Genomic DNA, 23,331 nt, shown 5'->3' with positions numbered 1-23,331 from the left:
CTTCTCCATTTTCATGCCGACAGACTTGAATGATATTTAGGCATCTCAAAATTGAGAGATCCAAAATTCAATGTGAACTCATGCTCCGAGATGTGGGTCTTACTTGCTTCCGGTCTTGTGACTAATCCTGTTAAAACAGTTGACTGAGCCCGAAGCCCGGGATTCATCCTAGACTCCTTCCTCCTGTCCTTTATGTAGTGGGTGATCAAATTCTGCCACTCCCCCACCCCACACTTCCAGTCCCCCACCCCTCCCCACCTCCAGTGCCCCACACTGCGCTCTCCAGCCGTTGGTAAGATATACTGGACAGAAAAAAACCTGTGGCTTTTTGAATATCAAGGCCTTTAGAACTCGGCAAGTTATAATTAAAACGCACACAGGCTCTCTGCTCCTGCCAGTCTGATGGCCTCATCTTCTTGCACAGCACCAGCTAGCATCCTGAGACGCGGTGGTAAAGGTCGGAGGTAAATGCATTTGGCTGTATCGGGCACCTGGACACCGGGACTGCTTTTAAGTCTGGCAAACTGGATATCGTCACCATCAATGACCCCTTCACTGACCTCACCTACATGGTCTGCATGTTTCAGTACGATTCCACCCATGGCAAGTTCAATAGCACAGTCAAGACTGAGAATGGGAAGTTTGGCATCAAAGGAAAGCCCACCTCGATCTTCCAGGAGTGAGACCCCAACATTAAATGGAGTGACGCTGGTGCCGAGTATGTGGTGGAGTCCACTGGTATCTTCACTACCATGGAGAATGCTGGGCGCACTTGAAGGGAGGAGCCAAGAGGGTCATCATCTCTGCCCCTTCCGTTAATGTCCCTATGTTAGTGATGGGTAAGAACCTTAAAAGTACAACTCCCTCAAGATGTTAGCAATGCCTCCTGAACCACCTGCTTGGCTCCCCCGGCCAAGGTCATCAATGACAGCTTTGGCATCATGGAGGGACTCGTGGAAACAGTTCATGCCATCACTGCCACCCAGAAGATTACAGATGGCCCATCTGGGAAGTTGTGGTGTGATGGCCAAGGGGCTGCCCAGACCATCATCCCTACCTCCACTGGTACTGCCAAGGCCATGGTAAGTTCATTCTAGAGCGGAATGGGAAGCTCACTGGCATAGCCTTTTGTGTCCCTACTACCGCCTGGAAAAAGATGCCAAACACGATGACATCAAGGAGGTGAAGCAGGCATCGGAAGGCTCTCTCAAAGGCTTCCTGGGGTACACTGAGGACCACATCATCCCCTCTGACTTTAACAGTGACACCACCTCTCCCACCTTCAATGCTGAAGCTGGCATTTCCCTCAACAACCATTCTGTCAAGCTCATTTCCTGGTACGACGATGACTTTGGCTACAGCAATAGGGTGGTGGACCTCATGGTCCACATGGCCTCCAAGGAGTCAAAGCCCCCTGGACCACCAGACCCAGCAAAAATGCCAGAAGGGAGAGGCTCTCAGCTTCTGAGAAGTCCCTGCCCCAACTCATCCCCCCACACACTGAGAAATCTCCTGACTTCCACAGTGCCCACTGCAGACCCCTTGAAGATGGAGAGTTACTTAGGAAGCCTATGTTTGTCAGGTACCATCGATAAAAGTACACTGTACCCAGCAAAAAAAGCCACATGTAAATCACGATAAACTGTAGACAGTACCAACATTAAAATATTACACTGCTGCTCTGGAATTGAAGTGTCCCAAAATAATTAAAAACTACATGTTGAGGAGTGATACAGAGTTTATTGTATTAGATTTTTTCTATTTACAACTGAGATCACATCTACATACTATTTTGCTAGGTTACATGGATACATTAATCCTAATGAGTTTAGACTTAAACGATGAATGGGCTTCATCATACACCACACACACACTCACACTGTTTTCAAACAGCAGTGCATACATTACACTCCTCCTATAAAGCCAGCTTTGATTAGAAACTGCTATTCAAAGCTCAGTCTGATTTTGAAGATGAGCCAAGACACACACTGTATGATTCTAAATCTATTTTAGCCATTCTGTACAGTTGCTATCTTATTGGACTACAGTATATATTTTTTAAAAGGACACTCAAAAGGGGCACCATCTGGTGTTAACCTTTAAGCAGACAGCTGTCCCCTCCACCCAAACACCTTTGGCCAAGAGTTTGCCATTGTGAAGACTGAAAGGACCCGGCCACTCAGCAGCAGTCCTGTTACTGCTTGGAGGGAACAGAAGCAGGCCCCTGTCCTCCTTTAATTCTACCACACTTTGCAACTATGGTTCCAAAATTAGAACATTTACAGCCATACTTGAAAACTCAGGGACGTGGAGAGTCAGCTAGAACAGGGGGGAAAAAGTCAGAGGTGGGCATGTAAGAGCCACGCTGCTCTGCCCCGCACCTGTGTGCGCGTGTGTGCTTTAGCTAGACGGCCTCTGCGGGCCAACTGCAGCAGACCTGCTCACTTCACCTTCCAAGTCAGAACAAGACCATAAAAAAGCTCAGGCTTGAATGTGCTGCTACGCGTAGGTGCCGCCAGTGACGAGGAGCTCATACGCCGGATCTCTGCTCCTCCTGCACAGCACGACGCACGCGCACAGCATGCCCAGCAGCTGGAGGAAGGAAACAATGGAAAAACGCTGAGAACTCTCTTACAGCATTGTTGGCAATGGAGCTGTTTCAAAGTCCAGTGACCTCAAGTTAAAAAAGCAGTAATGACAGTAACAAAAGCAATTTCTAATGAATACAGTTATCTTTTTCAGAACTGTAATACCCAGTTTTAGCTTCCCTGCCGCACACCTAAGAATACCCGGTGAAGCCAAGAGAGAACGAAACTCTCCCACTGCCCCTCCCACTCTGTCTAGAGCAGCTGCTCTCCAGAACTTTCTGGAGTGATGGAAACAGTTTTTATCTGAGCTGTCAATAGTCACATGTGCCTAATGAGCACTTGAAATGTGTAACTAGTGCAACTAAGGACTTGTATTTTTAATTTTATTTAATTAAATTATTTAATTGAATTTAATTAATTGAACTTTAATTATGTAATTAAAGTTCGATTAATTTAAACTTAAGACATAGTGGCTAGTGGCTACCATACTGGACAACAAAGGTCGAAATGACCAAGACTGCGTGTACTGGAGAAATTTAATGGCGGTCCTTTCAGGCGTCTGGATTTGGAAGGGAGAGGCTGTTTAATAGTCCACGGAATTCAGTACATGAATAGCACCAAGGTGGTGGAAGCCAATCCTGCTGCCAAAAAATGTAGTTTGAAGGTTTTTGTTTTTTTCACAAGGTTTGCTATTTTTGAAATCAGGTTTGGCTTTGTGGTAATACATACACATTACTTTTAAAAGGTCATTCTTCCTTCATCATTTTATTATCATAAGCCCTAATTCTTCTTTGTTAGCAAATTGGAATTGTAATAAAGTCATGCTTACTTTGGATAAGAAAGAGGATTAAGATGGATTAAGAGAAAAAAATTCTAGAATTTTGTGACCTGGTTTCTTATAAAATATAAATAGTAACCAAAGACCTAAATAAGAGTAAGTTAAGTTGCTGTTCTACATTTTTATTGATGGTAAAAAGGTCTCAGGCATTTGACTTTAAAAGGCAGGGAGAGCCCTCTGCATATATGGGGTCAATCTAAATTTCAACAATATGTACTTGATCCAGAAACAGATCTCAGTTTAAAGTGGAAGATTACTAATGAGACACCGTGCAGAGAAAAAGGATGTCAATCTGCATTCTCAGTTGTGTAAAAGCCACACACTCCATTTCTGCCCCCAATTAGCCTATATTCAGCCCATTCAGGACATATACTTGATGCTTGAAACCTTTAGTTCCATTATATCAGTATTTGCTGAGTGCTTACTAGGGTAAAGCACCTTGAAGACGTTTTAAAAGTAAATACTGTTGAAAGTTTACTAAATGTATTAAGCCAATTCTAGATGTGTTTAGTGTCTAACTGCTGAAGAACTACATTTCTGTTCACTATACAGCAGAACATTCTTAGAACAGCCATAAAATCGAATACAAATTGTGTTTCCAGGTAATGTTAAACTGAACAATAAAAATGTCAAGCTTGGAAATTACTGATTTGCTGGGGGAGTAAAAAAAATCTCTCCTCTCCTCCCAAAGCCCTCACATTCCTTTCAGTCGGTTAACTTCTTCTGAAGAAGTTAGCATTCTCAAAGTGGGGCCTGAAGTAAGTATCATTTCTTTCCTGACCTTTATTTCAATTAAGTCAACTTGCACTGATTTAAAAGCAATGAAATAAACTTGATAACATCCTATTCATACTTGGGAATGAGTCCGTTTAAAAGATCATTAAGCTCTACACAATAACTTATGTCCAGACCTTATCACTAAGTATTACAAGACCGTTTTCAAAGCTTTGCTATACCGAAATTCCACTGACTGTTGAAATTTTCCAACAATAAACTTGGAAACATTACACAAATATTTTAGCTCCAGTGTTATTTCTTGCAGTATTTTCCCACAATATTCAAATCATGAGAACTAATCAGCACTTAGCTCAACTATAATACCCAGGAAAAAATGATTATTTAATACATAGGCAAGTGGTGATTAAAAAACTGACTGCCAAGGATTAAAATGTTTTATAATATACTATGTAGGTGGCATTACAGGAAACAGGTATTGGTACACAAGATTACTGGAAATGCACACCAGAAATACCCTTTTCTAAGAAAAATTCAGAAATATCAAAGAGTCATTCACATATTCTGACTCCTCAATTTAATGGCTACAAATTTTTGCTATAGATTGCACATACACAGAGAGGATATTCACTACTTGCATTTCTGTATTAGCAAGACTTATGTTAAGTGCTCATTAATGCAGGTTCGATCAATTAAAAAGCATGCCCTCAAAATGGAATACAAGGTAGCCACAGTAAGATTGTTTTTAAGAAGCAAGGTACTAAAGGTTACACACTGTGATTCCATTTATATAATTCTTTGAAATGACAAAATTTTAGAAATGGGAGTACAGATTAGTGGTTGCCAGGGGATGGGGGGAGGAGGCACAGGAGGGAAACGGGTACAGTTAGTCATAAAGGGGTACCAGGTGGCATCCTTGTGGTGTTGGACCTGTTCAGTTCTTGGTTGTGCTGGTAGATACAGGAACCTATCAAGCTGTAAAACTGTATTTATGTGCATGGGGAAAGAGACTTTTCTCATATTTCATTATTTTTACCTAAATGAATGTGTTTGTACAGACAATCAAAATATGACATACATCCCTGCTGACCAACAGATTACTGCTATACTGAGCCACAGAGTAAATGCTTAGAAGGGCAGAGACCACACAAATAAAGAGCTAGGCTTTTAATGAGTAATTTCAGGACCATGAATACAAGCAAAGCAAACAGTCACTCTTCTGCCATTTTAGAAGGCACTTTCCATTAAAAATACACTAGCTTCTATTCAAATATATAGAGCAGACAATCCAAGCAACTTATATTTAAACTAGCAATTATATTGGTTTTATCTAACAATTGAGATACCTACAACTTAAAATAGATTTTCAAGGCCTGTAGTACATTTCAAGAACAATTAAGAGAACAGTCTGGGAACTAGATCTGAGATCTGATGCAAAGGACTTTCAATCATTTTCAAACGGTTAGTTATTCTCAGTTGTAAGTCTCCTGTAATACATGACTCACAGAATCCCTAAGATATACTGTGTATTTCTGAGAAACAAGGAATATAGGTAATTTGTACTGGGTAGAAACTAGGAACATAGGTAGTTTGTACTAGACAGAAAAATTACTTTATTTGTTTTCAGGTAGGGATAAGGGATAGAAATGTATGTGTGTGGTATGGAGGGTGCTGGGACAAGAGATAACCAATTAGCAGCTATTTTGCACAGGCTGTTATTGACAGGGGAGGGGGAGACTGTTTTCACTGATAGGAGTTGGGAAAACAAGTTCCCTCAGCTACCAACAATGGCATGGTATTCTTCCAGATGTGCCAAGTGATGTCATGTACCCCTTGATGGCTGTCAGTCCAAAAAACTAAGTCCACAAACACAAAAGAGGTTAGAACCTCAGCTTTTACTTGAAGGTTTTCTCTGTAAAGCAATGAAAATGCTCCTGTTAGTATAAAAGACTAGAGCAGTACCAATTCTTGATTCATGTATATGAACATATAAAACACTTGATGGGAAAAAAAACAACAACTGGAAAGATAAACAGTACCAAAGGAGACTGAAATGAAATTTTCTATTTCCAAACAGAAATCAAGCAGTACAATTTTTTAAACTTCTGTGAAGTTCTACTAAAATACCTCTCAAGAATACACTATGACAACAGCTTGCATTTGAACAGGTCAGTCACTAATCAAGTCAAGAAAATAAGGCAGAGAGTTGCCTCACATGTGACGTGTCCCCCTCCTCCAGGTCTCTGGTTTCTTGGGACCGTTCTGGGTTTAGGTCTAGAGACCAGAAATGGATGTTGGAAACTGGTGGCTGGTACTTCAATCACCTCCAAGTTCTCTATATACACAAAGATTAACCTCACTTGTGATTCAAACTACTTAGGGCTGACATCTGAGAATCAGCAAACTGGCAACAATTCCTTGGCTAGCTGGGCCCACCTGAATAGCCGCAAATGCCAGTGCTGCCCAGATGACATGCATCATGATTTCTTGGAGCTTCTTCACAACGAGAGCCTCACACCCCTGAAACATACAAGGTAACACTCATTAGAAGTCTTTTTTTTAAAAGTGAAATGCGCAAGGTCACATATTGCTTCTCATTGGCAGAAATGGAAATAACAGAAACCAAGAGGGAAAAAGACAACAATATATTTAAACATTTACATTAATAAAGTAAACATTAATTTACAGTAAAATAAAATAGCATTGAAGATAAGCAAAAGAAGGTAGAAAAGAAGTTCTAGGTAGAGATAATTCACAGAGAAAAACAGGTTACCAGGCTTGACTGAAGTTGTGGCCAAGAAACCGAGCTCACCTCAGCATAGAGGTCGGAGGGCTGGGCCAGGCTGCCGTTACAGCTGCGGGCAGTCTCCCTGCAGCAGCTCAGAGGGACGCTATGGTTTTTGGTTTCTTTGAACCAGTCGGTATTTTCCCAGTCTGAATAGTTGTGAATTCCACAACAGTGCAGCTAGTGGAGAAGAGAATATAGATATTACTCTGCACAAAACACATACACCTTTGTTGAATTTTTAGGGTTCTACGTACTACAGAACTTATAGTATTCTAGACTGGTGATATCCAATAGAACTTTCTGCAATGGTAGAAATGCTCTATGTCTGCATGTCCAATATGGTAGCCACAGCCACATGAGGTTTCTGAGCACGTACAATGTGGCTAGTGTGACTAAGGAATTGAATTTTTAATTTTAATTTAATTAGCCACGTAAAGACTAGTGGCTCTAGAATGTCCATAGGGAAGCACATTGCCCACAAGGGATAGTTTATTGCTATGAAAAATCTTCATATTTTACATAATAAATATCCGGTTCTGAGTTAATACTTCCAATGACAAAGTATTCAAAGTAGTTTGTCTGAAATGTCTAGGATTTGCTATAAGATAATCTAGCAAGATATGTAGGGGTAATAGATGAAAATCGATTGAAAAAAGTTGACAACTTTTGAGGTGGCTTTATGGGTACCAAGATTTTACTATACTCTTCTTTCATGTATGTTTCATATTGTCCACAGTAACTTTTTTTATTTACTAGTTTGTCTGTTAGGTTTTCTGGTCTTATTTTCTAAAGGTATATGAAAACCTCTCACCTCCTCGAATGCCCATCTGGACCCCCACCTTTCCAATGACACATGCCTCTCCTCCATTATCACCTCTCTAGTTAATTATTTTTTTGGGGAAAAAGTTAGCTGCTTCTTATCTGGCTTTGACTAGGTAATGGTAGAAAAGACTTTTCAAGGGTGAAGGTAAAAATATTGGACACATCATGAAATTAACCATTGCTATGAAAGTATGTGGCTAACTTACACAGTCATAATAAAGTTTGACATTGACCCAACAGTGATTGACACTCAAATGCAAATTCCTCTCCAGAGAGCTCACCTGTCTCTGTACATAATCAATAGCCCTGCTAGCAGCATCAGGGTTGGTTCCATTGTAGGTCTTATACACTTTCTGAATCCTGCGATCGACCTCATTTTCCACCTGAATCAAAAAAAGAATGCAGTCCCTCAAAAACACTGGTAAAATTAACATTAGCCAAGGATTCAGCTAAAATACCTAACTGGCACTTATGCAAAGTTGCCAGATAGCTCTGCGAATTTCTTGTAAGAAAAGAAGTTTTCTCCCTTCCTGCCTCCATATAAAATTCAGACACTGTATTGCACTAATTAAAAGCATTCAAAAGAGAGGATTGTGTGCAAAATGGCAGGTTCAAGAGAAAGAAAGGAGTTGAGCCTTGAAACAGACATCCTCAACAGACTGCCTTGCTTTTCAAATAACTTTTCAGTGGGTTTAATCTATTTATTTTCCTTTCCTCAAAGGTAAAAATAAAACAACATAAAGACCCAAGATATTTTTGGGGCAAATACCAACATAAGTTTTGTTTTATTTATTCAATGTTCAGACTTGGCCAAATACACAAAAGTAATCAGCAAGTAAAAAAAGAAAAAATCAGTCCTCAGCAGTGGCATTATATGGAAAAACTGCAGTTCCATGTGCGTAAATGAAGAGGCAGGAAATACACTCCTCATAACCTGCTGCTGCCCATCACTAAAATGCAGGAAAGCCCCCTGTAATAATGTCTGTTTGTGCCAGGTTCTATCCGCCCTTCTAATACGATTAGACCAGTGTAGTGATTCTATCAATGATGTGATGAGACTATGAACTGATTACCAGATCATAGGTGCAATCCTTTGCATTCTTTTTCTGGCACAGCTGCCTGGTACCTTATGATTCAATGATTTGAATATTAAGTTGGAGTATCATGCCTTTGACTTAAAACTCTACATTACAACGAGAATAATTCCAATTATAATGGCTCTAAAGTTATACCCAAACGAATTAACTCAAAGCAGCCTGTTTAGCATTAATGGCACTACAGGTAGGAAGCAAAAGCACGCAAAACAGAAAGGAAATAAAGGTGAAAAGAAGAAGAAATGACCAGGGAAGGGAGTGGCTGGCAACAGGTGCCTTGGTGTCTGAGTTGGTAGGGCCCCTTATTCCTCAGAATGGGCATGGAAGATAAGATCACAACCTACAATCAACTTTTTCTATGTCCAGGACCAATGCATTTTTTAGAAAGGCAATGGAAAATGAAATCCTGAATTTAGTTCTTCTAAAGCAGAAATAAAAAAGCTTGTATTTATCCCTCCCATAAGGAATCTTTGGGCTGAGGAAATCTGAACAAACATTTCAGCTGACCAACTATTAACTTGCAACTCATTCTAAAGTAATTTGAAGAATATTAAATATGTACAAAGTAGAAAAGTAGTAGAACACTTAGCCATATTAAATGAGACCATAAGTCCTGATATGCAATTTCTTTTTTTCATTCAATCAATCCACCAATTCATAACAATTATTTTTCCAGACACCTTTATACTGCTAGACATTCAAAGATGACTGCTTTCACCTCAAGGAATTCAAGGCTGGTGGAATAGACCTTTAGAAGATTCACTATAATAGAGTGCACCAAGGGGAATAAGGAATTTGCCAAATTCCTGTGAGAACTTTATCTTGTCCAGAAAGTACACTTGCTTGCTTGCTAAATTTAATAGTTCTATTATCCTGCCTCAAATGAGGAAAGAGAATTATGGTATGATGTTACAACACCCTCTAATTTAAGCTTCAGAAGGGATTTTACAAGGGCTATAACATCTCCACATTTGGTACAGTCACTAGGGTGTGCCTATAATGTTAAGGGCTTGTCGGCAATTCTGAATGAACGAACCAACCACATGAAACAGTCTGGGGTTGGATTAAGGCCTGGATGAATCCAATTTTAAAACAAATTCTTTGTTCAACAAAGAGCTGAAATGCAATGTAAGTGACAGCTGAACATTCATTACCCAGGCATGTCTTAGGAAAGGAACATATGGGACGCTAGAAAAAACACTGGCTGCTCTCTATCCTTTGGGGTCCAGAAACTTATGCCCTATATAACTCATTAATTTATATGCAGTTGAACCTTGAACAACATGAGTTTGAATTCGCAGGTCCACTTAAATGGGGATTTTTTTCAATGAATATATTGGAAAAAGTTTTGGAGATCTGTGACAATATGGAAGAACATTTTTTTTTGTCACTTACTTTAAGAATACAGTTTGTACTAGATGTAACATAAAAAAAATGTGTTAATAACCTGTCATACTGTAAGACTTCCAGTGAACTGTAAGTAGTTAAGTTTTGAGGGAGTCAAAAGTTATAGAGGGATTTTCAACTGTGCAGGGCAGAGGCAGGGGAGTGGGGAGACAGTGCCCCTAACCCCTGCATTGTTCAAGGGTCAAGTGTATCTCTATCTATAGCTTTGTCAGATAGAGATGTGAAATCAAAGTAGACAATCTATGATTTTGACAAGGTTCTAAAATCATTCCTAGCAAATACGTATGGACCTAACTTTAACCTAAATTGACATTCACGTACTCTCATCCCAGGAACATCCTGTTGTTGTTGTTTTTTCATTATTATCCTGTATGTTAAAATTAGTGGTAAATGCAGTGTACTGTATTTGACAAGTGGAGAAGCCTCCCATGGTCAGGAGAGGTTGGTTGGTTAATTGAGAAAGTCCATAAATTCACAGACTTAAAAAAAAAACAAACATTTTCATTTAGCTTAAAAGCACAGAAATGTATATTCACACCAATCTTAAAATGTAAGCCTATCATCGTTTCTTTGCTAGGATCCACTGGTTAGAGTACTTTATCATTTGCTTTGTGCAAATCACATCCTTGATGCATCAACAATGACTTCCAATTTTGGTTTCTTTGAGTTGCAACACACTACAAGTATAGATTTCTACTAGATATTAATAAAATTTCCCTAAGCTTTTACAGTGGTCTTACCCGTATCTGATCAAAAATATGTTTCAGTGACTATGTGTTTTTACCAAGGCTTTTCAAATTACTCAATTTTATTTCCTTTTTTCATGTACTCATCTGTTACAGATTTAGTTAATACTTAATTAGCTACATGACTACACCACCGAGTACTTGGGATTACATCTGCATCATGGCCTGACAGCTCACAGCCAGTCCCATTTTCTCTCATAGGCCTTTCCTCTAAAATAATCCATGTACATTGAATTACATCTTTGCATCCGCTTTTCAGAAGACCTCAACTGACACAGCACGATACATAAAAAAATTTACTGTGGTAGGAAAAAAATCAATTAAGCTTTCAGGGGCACTCCTGAGATAAGAATCCACACTAAACACCACCTTTGATGCCTACATAAGCATCTTCAGTGGTGAGAACTGCTCAGAAAGGAGCCAAAAACACTGCAGATTCTTAAACATAACAGCTCAGCTCTCTAGTGTGTACTATTAAGCCAGGAAACTGGACTTGTGTGTTTGCTAAATGCATTTCTTTTAACTGAGGTATAACTGACATGTAACATTATATTAGTTTCAGGTGTATAATATAATGATTCGGTATCTATATCTAATACAAAATGATCACCGATAAGTCTAGTTAACTTCCATCACCATACATAGTTACAGCATTTTTTCTGGAGATGAGAACTTTAAAGTTCTACTCCCTTAGCAACTCTCAAAAGTACACTACAGTATGCCATGCTGTACCTTACACCTACCCCCCATGACTTATTTTATAGCTGAAAGTTTGTACCTTATAACCCCTTTAACCCATTTTGCTGACCCCCACCCAACCCCCACTCCCATCTCTGGCAAACACCAACCTGTTCTCTGCATAATTTCTAATTAACTTTAGATTTTTAAACCGAAGTAAGGCAAAAGAAAATGTTTACTCTGATAAAACACATTTGTTTTACTCCACTTGAAAAACTTAAACCACCTTCTAAAACATAGGAGTTACAGTAGACAACATACCTTTGCTCTGTATATGTATCCCAAAACCACTACAACAACTTCTGTGACAAAAACCAAGAGTAGGATGATGACAAACTGTAAGGAAACATTGTCAAAAATTAAACACAAATGAAATAACTCAAAATACTCGAAATACTCCCTTGCCAAAAAAAAGCAATTATGAGATAACTGCCACAAGTTTAAGGCAAATGCTAATTCTGTTTCAATTACAACAACCAGCCTATGGAGTTTCATGTTCAATTCAAGCAGGTCACACAAATGAAATAGTCCCACATATTAAGACCACACACGGTCAGAGGTGCACTAACCAACTTACCGTGGCAAGTCCACAGCGGCTTTCCCGGATCGTGGCACAGCAGCCGATGAGCCCAATAATGAAAAGCAGGGCTCCAACAGCTATGATCACTACAGCAGGGATGAGAGTGTACACATCTCCAAAGAAGTGGTCACAGTCATCGTAAGTGATGAAGACATAGGCCCCCACATAGCACAAGATGCCAGCTGCCCCCTGCAGAAAACAAGATCAGCGCACTGGTAAGTAAGGCTCTAAGTCCAACTAGAAAAATGCTGCGACTACTTCTTAGTAGGCTGTAATTTAATGAAATTTCCCACACTTTTGAATCTATTTGTAGACTTTTTTTCCAGTGAAGCTGAAAAGTCTCCTATCATTCATTAGTGAGAACATTTCATTACTGTGATACTCAGTTCCAAAAAACTAACTGTCCTAGTCAAAATTGTGAAATGGCAGAGAGCGAGAGGGCTCAGTTACTGAAGAATTCTGCAGACCCTCAGATCTAGTTATTCTTCAGAACGATGCTTCTCAAGCTCTAATGTGAACAGTAATCACCAAAGGACCTTATTAAACTGCAGACTGGTTCAGTAGGTCTGGGGTTAGGGCCTGAGGCTCCACATTTCCCACCAATTTCCAGGTGATGTTGATGCGGCTGGTTCTTGAACTACACTCTGAATCACATGGTTTTATTTACAGCACCTAAGCGGAAAGTGAGCAGAGAAAGTCATAGAACAGATATGACTTATTTCAGCTGCTGCTCAAGACACTATTCTGCAGCTACAGGGTTTTACATACACCCTCCTCTATCACTGTCAATGTTGTTATCATTGTGCACACCAGCTCAATGCTGACAGCCCAATACCACTTGCTTATGTGTGAATGATCAAACACAGTGTGAGGCTAAGTATTAAAATATTTGGTGTAATGAGTTATCATTTGTAGAGCACCTTGAGACTTAGAGGAAAAGAATTATTCCACTGTCCTTTAAAATTTAACATACATAAATCATAAATCTTCAAACTGAAGTCTCCATAATGGTATCAGAATATCATTAACTACTCTCAACCTGAAAACTCAGTTTATTTCTTAAGTCTATGGGACAATAAAGCTTCAGCATCTTCAGTATATTTTCTTACACTAGGCCAATAAAATCGTTGCTCGGGCCTACATGTCCGATACAGATCAGCGGGCAGTGGGAGTACGCCTTTGCTCGTTGTAGATACCCTCAGTAAGGCAGGGCTTATACCAGCCGGGGCTTCACTGGTCACGGCAGCTTATTACCTAAGCTATCGTCTCAGAACTACACATCCTCACCTGAAGTTCCACAGTCACCACACCCTCAACCTACCTCAATCCCTCTCCCCACCCCATCTAACCTTCCTATCACAGCAAAAGGCACCAGACATCTAATTTTGGTTATAACTAAGAGTTACTCTATACTTACCTTGCCCTACTTCTATATTCCACCAATCACCAAACTCCTTCAAGTTTATTTCCAGGACATTATTTCTGGAAGATTAATTCATCCCAGACTGAAACATTCATCTGAAATTGAGACTGAGGTGGCAGAAAAACCAACAGCAATAAGAACCGGACACGTAATGAATGCAATGGAAGGGTCACAGGAGATGCCATTTGTAAAGCTGCCTATTCTTTTCTAAAAGACCTGAGAGCGGTTTTTTCGCCCAGGCTGCAAATCAGTCAACATCCAAACCACACAGCAGAGCTGAGAATGTACTGTGATGACTGACATACAGTGGGAAGCAACTTACCGGTTGCACACACCACAGCGGAAGCTGCACTGATTGCTGAGAGGGGACCATGTGTGTCAAATTACTTGTAAACAGAGTCTGCGCTTCCTAAATTGAAGACAGCTTCAAAATTTTCTTCCCTTAGTGGCATCTGTATATAGTGCTTTTATTTTAAGTTGCATAATTGACAACTTATGAAATGACATTAGTTTCTTTGAAAATATAGATTAGGTGTCCTAACAGTAACTGAAGACCTAAAAACAACAATAAGCAAATGCTTTAATGACATCCAACCATTGGTATGAGAACCATAGGTGGAGCTGAATGGTAAAGGGATAGGTAAGAATTCCCAACTAGTATGCATAGGGACTTTGCAGTCACAGTGATTTTTAATATAGGAGTTGTGGCTATTAAAAAGACTCTAAGGTGAGTTGCATTAAATCCGTCTTTTGAAGGGCCCTGATGGGACTGGAATCTATCAAAGGATCTGGACTTTGCCAACAAAGCAGCTGCGGGGGTGGGGAGGCGGGGCTTGCAATAGGAGGTGATGAAATGTGGAACTTGGAAGCAGCTGAACTGTTTTAGCCACCACTGAAAAAATCTGAGCCTGTAAGTAGGATTTGTGCCAGGGCAGTATACTAAAAATATTCATCCTTTTTTTTTTTTTTTTTTTTTTTACAAAGAAGTGAAGAGAAATTTAAAGGAAAGGCTGGGAGCTGAAACTAAGAAAGAATAATTTTTTAAAAACCATTCTTTACCTTTTAGTAAACTCATGCTCTAAACTGTCACAGAAATTTTAAAACTTTAGAACCAGTGGTTTCCCACAACACCAAGCTATTCCTCTAAAAAACAAAAGCTATCCTGCTATAAAATTCTGTTAGTGTGCGTTCCAGAAGCACACTTAGCTTTATACTTTTAGCCCTTCCACTACATACACCCAAATGTGAAGGCTCTTAAAATTCCATCTTACATTAAGATCGCTTTTTCTACAGTTAAGAAACCAGTTGGGTTTTTTTTATACTTTTCAAATCCTTTGTGAAAGAAACAGCTGATAAAATGCTGAAGTCCACAAAACTACTAAATTCTTTAATTTTCTAAGGAAGAAGGACTAGGAATGAAAAGGGGCACTTCAACTGTAGTGAAATTTGCCACTGGAATGTGGCAATATTAAAAACAAAACAGACTTGTTACAACCAAGGACATAAAATAGCTCTGTTCTGAAAAGTGTTATCTCTCTGGAAATTTAGAAACATGAATGTGGAAGCATCCCACAGAACATCTGGGTGAAGATAAAGCAAAGAAGAGAAGAAGTGATTTTCTCGCAGTGGTATACAGTTGTCGGGGATTCATGTCAAGAACTGGCAAGAATCAGAACAGTAAAAATGAGGGACCATCCTATGTCGTTGGGCTTGAAAGCACAGCATCCGGACGAGTTCCTGCTTGCTTCTGTGCCCTTCGTAGTAATTTTTGCCTCAAAGAATCACTTGGTAAAGGAGAAGCGATTAGAATGTTGAGAGAAAAAATAGTCAAGAAAAACTGGGCAAAAATCTACCATGTACTCTACTTTTTGCATAAGCAAATTTCAAAATGGAAGCAGAGAAGGTAAAAGTGCCAGCAGAAATCTCATCTTACATGCAAATCTTTTAACATTTCATTCAGTTTCCTGGAGAGTCTTATTAGTTTTTTATGTAACTCACTTCTCTCCTACAAGGAATCCACTGGTAATTCTGTACAGTGCATTTCTGAAAGCTTTGCAAAACTCCACCCTTGTGCTATTACAAGTGTCTTAAAATTACCTTAAATCTTTTAGAGTTCCATTTACCATACTATTCTGTAGTCCAAACATGCTTTGTTTCGACTCTTACTCTGACAAAATACTTCATATCATTAAACATAATTACTCTTTTACCAAGTCCAATACCTGCATATTTCATTTACTTTCTTATCAACTTTCAAGAAAAAAAAAACCCCACTATGTCAAAGACTTTAAATCTTCTTTCAGAAATTAAAGTCATATTTACTAAGCATTTTCTAGCTACCAAACCGGTCAATAACAAGGCCAAAGAGTATCCAAAGGCGTGTGAGGGGCAGAGATACAGAATAAGCTTTCTGGAAGGCGATCTGGCAACACGCACCGGCCTCAGCTTTTATGCTTTTGTACCAACTAATTCCACTTCTAGGAATCTACCCTTGAGAAAATATGTCAGATGGAAACAAAACCTTGTATAGAAGGTATGTTCATTAACATGTTGTGATATTATTTGTTAAAAATTGTAATGGCAAAAACAAAAGAAAAAACCCTGGCATCCAGAGGTATACTTGCATTATAGCCCTTAAATATTTTGTTAAAGCATAATTTAATAATTTTAATGGTGTGTTAGATAAAAAACACACATATAATACTAGGGGGAGTCTAGTAACCATATGTTGTTCAAGTAATTGTACATTAATGATACCAAAACAAACAAAACACAAAAAAACAGAAACAAAAAAAGAATAATTTTTTTTAGTCTATGTGCGAAATATTGCATGGAAAATACTTAGACTAAAAAATTATACATTGTCTATCTGAAATTCAGGTTTAAGGGGGCATCCTGTATTTTATCTGGCAAAATAATTTCTCTTTTAAAAGGGAGACCTAGGTATAGTAAAGTAAACCTAAAGAGAATAAAGCTGTGGTTAAACACACACGCACACATGCACACACACACACACACACATCACATACAGACATTTAAAAAACACACCAAAATGTTAATATTGTTTGTCTCAGGGTGCTGGAATTATGGTAATGTGGCTTTTTAAAATACTTTTTCAGTGCCTACTTTAAAAGGCAAGTATATTGTTTGCATAATCAGGAAAGTAAATATTTAAAATTATATCTAAAATTAAGACTTCGTTGTTCTCTCACAAATTAATTCCTATATCTATCCTTACCCATCAACATAAAATAGGCACTTCTTCAATCCCAACAATTTTAGGGACCTCTGCTAATCTCTCCATTAATCACTTTTCTGGGGTCTATCTGGTTTCAACTCACTTTTGTTTCAATTAACACAATTCTGATTTTTGCAGTACACATTATCCTTTTTTTCATAAATATCACCTTTCAAGGAGAAAAGGAAGTTAAAAAAAAAAGAAAAATATCTATTGTAAAGTTTTCACAAGCCACTTCTGCATTACCAACATCACTGTCATCATTATTGCCATTATTCTTAAAGAAATATTTTAATCTTTTTACACCCCTTAATATTCTCATGATATTCCAAAGATCATGTTCCTCAATTCTGCCCCATTTTCACTTCTATTTGTTTTTTTATAGTCATTGTTTATCCAGCTTGACGAAGTTGTTCTATTTAAACCAATTTTTACCTACCAGTTGACTCAAACATTCAGGTGACAATGAAACCGGAGATCAACCAATTGCTACAGCCAAATTATCATAACAGCATGGAAATTTTCGGATTGCAGTGTTCAAGGGGTCATCTGAGAAGCATTAATTCACACACACATTTTTGAGACCCTCTGCCCCATACCCTTCTTTAACTGTAAAAAGAGCCATTATTACTATAGGAGCCTGGGGTGCTTAAACCTTACAGTATTAGTTTGTCCATGCTGGGTTACATGTTTAATCAGTAGCAGAACAATGCAAAATACAATATGTTGACCCCCTTCAGTAAAATCAAAAACAAATACATAAATACAAATAATTTTTCTCATCTATTGACTCTACCCAACTAGTAAGGTGGGGGAGTTGGAGGGAAAAGAGGAGATGACAGTATTTTTAAAAGAAGACTTGACACTGTCTATGGTATGATTTAGAGGGGTGAAGGTACACCTAGAAATTAAATTCAATCAACTATTAGAAGATTTTGCCTGTCTGTCCCCTCTGCCCATAAGCTGCCATAAACTGTTAGCCAGGAGGGACTATGTCTTTTTGCTCTCTGTATTTCTCAGAAACAGGTAAAGCCTAGATATTCAACAAACATTTATTAAGTGAAGACTCTTAGGGTATCCTTGTTTGGTGCAAGTACAAATTTTATGGAATAAACTTTCTGCAAAAATCCTAACCTGAATTGTATCGTATGGAATAAAATTCATTAGAATATTTCAATGCATGATAAATATCCTAAAAAGCTAATAAACAATCTATTCCTTAAATTGCAACTAAACAGAGCTTTTCCTGTATATGGTGACCTGGCTGATTTCAAGTTCCCAATGCCAAGTTCTTTCAGTTAATGATTACTCAGAGCCACAAGGTCCTTGGTCAGTAGACAGATGACTGCGAATGTAGGAACACTGGAAACACTCACTTCCTTAACTGTCAAAGACAAGTAAACAACTAGGTCTATTATGTACCATCACCCTCTTACTAACAAAGTCAAGCTTTTCATTTAGTGAACTGAACAACTATGAAAAAAAGTCTGTTAGCTGAAGGTGTGTTCCTATGACACAGTCTTTGTCTGAGCAGTCATCATAATGACAGAAATACAAGAGGTAGAGAAACAAATTCCAGGATGTCAGATGAAGGTTCCGGTTTAAAAATATCATATCCCCAAACCCAATGTGTAGGATGTACTGGAAAATACAAAATATGTATAAGGAGATTTGTGACAAGATGTTTTCCTTGAAATATTTCATGATACATTTTTTTTTAAACAAAAGCACGAAACTTCTTTTAGTAATTTGAACATGCTCTGTCTTGAATGCTCCTCATCTCCCTATCACACCCCAAAATCAGCTCCTCATATTCCAAATTAAATTTCACCTCTTTGGAGAAGCCTTCTTTGCCAACCTAAGGCAGCCACCCAATCAATCCATCACATCACTCTGTTTTAATTCTCTGCATAACACATCACTGTCTGATATTTTTCTCGCTAATTTTTAACTGTCTTGCTCCACCAGAAAGACAGTTCTGTAATAACAAGATCATCAACTGTCTTTTTCACCATTTTCAGTAATATAAGCACAAACTAGGTGCTCAAATATTTGTTAAATTTGTTAAACAAATTTTCCTTCATTATACATATTCAAGAGGAAAATGTGATGTGAAAGGTTTCATGAGTGAATAATGCTTCGTGAAGGTGCCACATTCTCAAATCGTTTCTAAAGGCATTTAAAAAGTGACCTTCTTTTGGTACGTCCTACCCACTGCACAGGTGTTTCAGTGTTACTATCGCCTCTCACACAGGCGAACACAACAGCCTGAACGGATGCGCCAGATTATAAATTCTACAGGCGTGGCCAAAGCTTTCTCTTGTAGTTCCTGTAACACATGAGTAAAATAAAGACTTGCAAACGGTTTTTCTCATAGGGTAGAAAAAGTAAAAGGAGATCTGTATAGCATGGAACTTGATTAAGTACTCAATGAACTTTACAGACTAAAATCTGTAAAGTACTGATTTAAACTTGTTTTAGATGAGGCCTCCTGGGTCAGATGAAATGACCCACTGAAATAATTATCTTTTCTTGGTGCAAAGGTGCAGTTTATAGAAGAGGCTAAGGACTGTCCCAAATAGCCTTCAAAATTTACTCAGGTACTTCAATCACTGCTGTCTTCCATACAACATCATGGGTCTGGCACTGAACACTTACATTTAAAGCTATGCCATTTCACAAAGACAGAGATCCAAGTTGTACATCCTTCCAGTTGTCCAAAATCACCTTTCAAACAAGCTACAAACCTTAATATTCTGGAATCTGGAGAGGAACTATTTCCATTAAGACAACCCTCAGGGTTTTAGAAACAACTGTTTCCCCTTATAGTTTGTGCCTTTGTAACTTTCTTACACTACACTATCCAAAATAATCTAGACTAGGTAAACATTAACAATTTTGGCTGTCAGATCATTTAGTGCCAAGCCTAAGTATACCAGGTACATGTCTATTTCCACACCACAGCTCACTGAACAAACTGCCAAAGTAACCAGAATATCAAGATATTAAAAGGTATAGTTTAAAGATCTTGAAAAAGAAAAAATTCTTGCCAAGGCAATTAAACTTTAACACTTATCCACAATCACCCATTCCCCTCTGATAGTGAAAAGCCAGTACAAAATGGGAGTTAAAAAGTCTTTACAAAGTTGCCTAAGGGAACCTAGAAACACTTTTGATGTGTTCCATGCAAGGAATGTTTGTTCTTCTACTTACACATTAAAGCATTAAAAAAGCAAGTGGAGTGGGGGGAACAACTAAAAAAAAATACACTTACTAGAACTGAAGGATACATTACAAATTCCCAAGGACAACTGGTTAGTATCTGTTTTATGTACTTCCTCATAATGACCTAATTTTTTAAACTGACAAGTTAAATAGTATAAATTCTTGTAGAAGTTCTAAAATCAGTATGTTTTAGAGACTCTTCCGAAAGATAAGTTCCTTCCTCTCTACAAATCATTTAAAAATCACACTTCGCTCTAACACCACAGGCTCTAAAGTAGAGAACAGCCTGAATTTGAACACAGGTTCTGCCACACCTTGGTTGTGCTACTTTAACTTCAGTAAACCTTAAAGTCCTCATCTATACAATAAGCATAATAATATGCCCTGCCAGGTGGCGCTTATGAAGACACTGGAAGTGCTTCATACAAGCCTGGGTGTATTAAGCACTCAAATAAATAATAGTTATTAACGCCATCACCAGATTCCAATAGTTTGGTGGGAGTCACTCTAATACTGTTTCCTCATTAGTACTTCACTAAGCAACAGTTCTTTCCCCCTGTATGTCTGCTTAATTTCCTTATCACAGCTCACAAAAACTTTACTATCCTACTAACCTAGATAAAGTATGTTTTTACTATACAAGATGACATTAGTCTTGACAATAACTCACTAAGCACAGCACAGCTGAAGTTTAACATAACTTTCTTCACAAAAGTACCCATAATGCATCTACTTACGCAATTTCCAAAGGTCATGAGCAATCACTTAGAATTATATTTTAGAGTAAAAGACAATTATTTAAAGAAAATAGCTCCTGTGTTTCCAGTATTTTCTTATATCAACAATTCCACTCCCTGAGCTAGAACAGCCTGGAATTCATGCTATTCTTCTTCAAAATCAAATAGAATCAAATAGCTGTGTCCATAAAAACCACAAGAAACTGTAAAAGACACAAAGCCAGGTCTCTGCCTAAGTTACCATATCATCTAATAGAGTATTTCTCATGTGGGGATTCCTGAAAATTCTTTTACCTTTTTAAAAGGCTTGTAACTCAAACTGAAGTATAAGAAACACTGCTCTAATTATAAAAGAAATCATGGAAACCCCAATGCCCTGTGAGTGATTTTAAAACAGGTACTATCAGTCGGGACTCTTCATCACACTGTAAATATCCTCTAAGACTCTGCGGCAATACACGTGTGCAATAAGTACCTTATTATTTATAATTACCCTTTTATGCTACAGCGATCAGGATATGAAAAGTTTCATCGTTTGTTTGGGAGTGGGCATGTAAAAAAGAAAGGATTCTTTCTAAGTTAGAGGTATGTGTGGGAGGAAGTTGAATGTGGACACAAAAAAGTATGAGACGTAGGCATGTCCTGGGAACTGTGGACAGAGAAGTCTGTGTCCAGGGCAGCAAGTGTTTAGGAACACGGCCAGTGATGAGGAAGGAAAGGGGACTGAAGACTTCAACTGCAATACCAGAGGAGGTGGAACCTTATTCTACTACTGCGGATTTAGGGGTGGGGAGGGTGGGTCTGCTTTAAAAAAAAAAAAAAAGAAACAAAGTGATGTGAGGGAAGAAATGCTTAATAAGATTTATCCGGGTGCAAGGTCCAGGCGGCCCGGAGGGTGGAGAGACCGACAGGAACACAGGCGTTTACAAAAGTCCCTGGTGACGTCAGGACCTGAAGATGGAGCGGCTACAAACACTCCTTTGCGGACGTGCCCCCAAAACACTCACAAGGCACCTTCTATCGAAAGTGACTTCACCGCTTTCGAAAGCTTCCGACACGGCATCATCTTTAACGAAGGTTTATAGCCTCAGGCTACCCAAGCCCGTCACCAGAACAAACGCACCGGTTTTCTTGGTCGAAGGGCTGTTTGTCTTGTCAAGTCGAAACCTTCCCGTGCTCTGGGCCGGTCACCCTCCAACGGGCTCTCGGCTCACCAGGGGCTCTGAGCGGAAGTCCCTCTCCCAGGGCCTGGGGCGGCGCGCCGGCCCCCTGCACCGCCCGCCGGCCGCGGGCGCCCGGGCCCTGCCCTCTGCGGAGCGTCCCATTTCGAGCCGCGTCCCGACGGAACGCGTAACGAGAGCGTCCGGCCGGCAGGCCGCTCCGGGGCGGGGGCCGCGGAGACCCGCCCGGCCTCTCCGCGCCGGGCCCCTGGCGCCGGGCCAGCCGGTCGGGGCGCCAGGCCGAGCGCGGAGACCCCCCGGCCGCCCCGAGGCCGCCCCCGCAGCGCCCCTGCAAGCCCGCGGCCTTCCCCCTGGCCCGCGAGGGGCCGCCCCGCGCCGCCGCCGCCGCCCCCCCCGAAGCGCCGGGCCCCACAAGCGCCTCGGCCCAGGCCTCTCCCGGGCGCCCCGCCGGCCCCGCTCACCCAGAAGATGAGGTTGAGAAACACCAGCACCGTCTTGGAGGAGGTGATGCCGCACTGGCCCATGATGCCGCGGCGCGCGGGACGCGCTCACCCAGCGAGGCGGCAGCGGCGTCGGCGCCGACGGGCGGAGAGCTGCACGGCCTGCACGGCCCTCACCGCCGCCCCCACCGCGGACGCGCAGCCCCGGCCCCAGCAGGCACTTCGCCCCTCCGCGCGGCCGCCGCAGATCCCGCCCCCCCAGGCCCCCGCGCTGTTCCCAAGCAACGGAGTCCTGCCTCCGGATAGCAGCCTCAGCCAATCACGCCCCGGGGCGGTGCACAGCAGGCCACGCCTCTTAAAGGAGCCGAAGGCCCAGCGCCTCCCCTGGGCCTCTGGCCGCCCTTGGACGCCCGAGAGATTCTCAGAGAAGATCCCGAGGACCGAACCCACGCCCTTCCTATTGAGCTACGTTTACTATGCCACCTTACAGACGATTCAGAGCCCACAAAACTCTGTCTTCCTACCTAGCCCATTCTCCCCCAAGGAGGCTGCAGACACGAATTGCTTTCCACTCCACACACCGATTTTCCTGACCAGCAAACAACTTAGCACCATATGGGAGAAGTCAGTGAACATCAGTAAATATTTATGGAGAAATACTGTGCTGGGCGCTAGGCTAGCTCTCAGAAGAATCATCAGAAAAAAGAAAAGCCAGTGATGGGTTTGGCAAGGTGGAAACGTGTTAGTGTGG

General features: G+C 40.2%; 1 protein-coding gene, 1 long non-coding RNA gene and 1 pseudogene across 2 annotated transcripts; 1 reads left to right on the top strand and 2 right to left on the bottom strand.

The window, feature by feature from the left end:
* The first annotated feature begins 274 nt into the window (after nt 1-274).
* LOC108402698 (glyceraldehyde-3-phosphate dehydrogenase-like) lies at nt 275-1,650 on the top strand (annotated as a pseudogene).
* A 70-nt stretch (nt 1,651-1,720) lies between these two features.
* Nucleotides 1,721-22,811, bottom strand: TSPAN3 (tetraspanin 3). Its single transcript, XM_037010209.2, has 7 exons — nt 22,602-22,811; nt 12,334-12,525; nt 12,018-12,092; nt 8,053-8,154; nt 6,974-7,126; nt 6,598-6,681; nt 1,721-2,592 (listed from the first exon to the last, which is right to left on the bottom strand). Exons 1-7 carry the CDS (start codon nt 22,662-22,664, stop codon nt 2,500-2,502), a joined length of 762 nt encoding a protein of 253 aa, XP_036866104.1. The 5' UTR covers nt 22,665-22,811; the 3' UTR covers nt 1,721-2,499.
* Nucleotides 5,309-6,591, bottom strand: LOC140843213 (uncharacterized). Its single transcript, XR_012120815.1, has 2 exons — nt 6,377-6,591; nt 5,309-6,073 (listed from the first exon to the last, which is right to left on the bottom strand). It is a non-coding gene; the product is annotated as an uncharacterized lncRNA (long non-coding RNA).
* Nucleotides 22,812-23,331: the final 520 nt, after the last annotated feature.

The sequence above is a fragment of the Manis javanica genome, chromosome 8, assembly GCF_040802235.1.
Source record: "Manis javanica isolate MJ-LG chromosome 8, MJ_LKY, whole genome shotgun sequence".
NCBI lineage: Eukaryota > Metazoa > Chordata > Mammalia > Pholidota > Manidae > Manis > Manis javanica.
The sequence above is the reverse complement of the archived record's forward strand: the minus strand, read 5'-3'. Positions and strand labels throughout refer to the sequence as shown.

Bases quoted from the DNA above. Each gene is read 5' to 3' on its own strand.
- TSPAN3 (XM_037010209.2), bottom strand. From the start codon at position 22,664: ATGGGCCAGTGCGGCATCACCTCCTCCAAGACGGTGCTGGTGTTTCTC. The intron at 6,682-6,973 runs GTGAGCTCGGTT...TGTATGTTTCAG, and splicing joins CCTCCGACCTCTATGCTGAG to GGGTGTGAGGCTCTCGTTGT. The intron at 2,593-6,597 runs GTGGGCCCAGCT...TCCTTCCTCCAG, and splicing joins TGGCATTTGCGGCTATTCAG to CTGCTGGGCATGCTGTGCGC.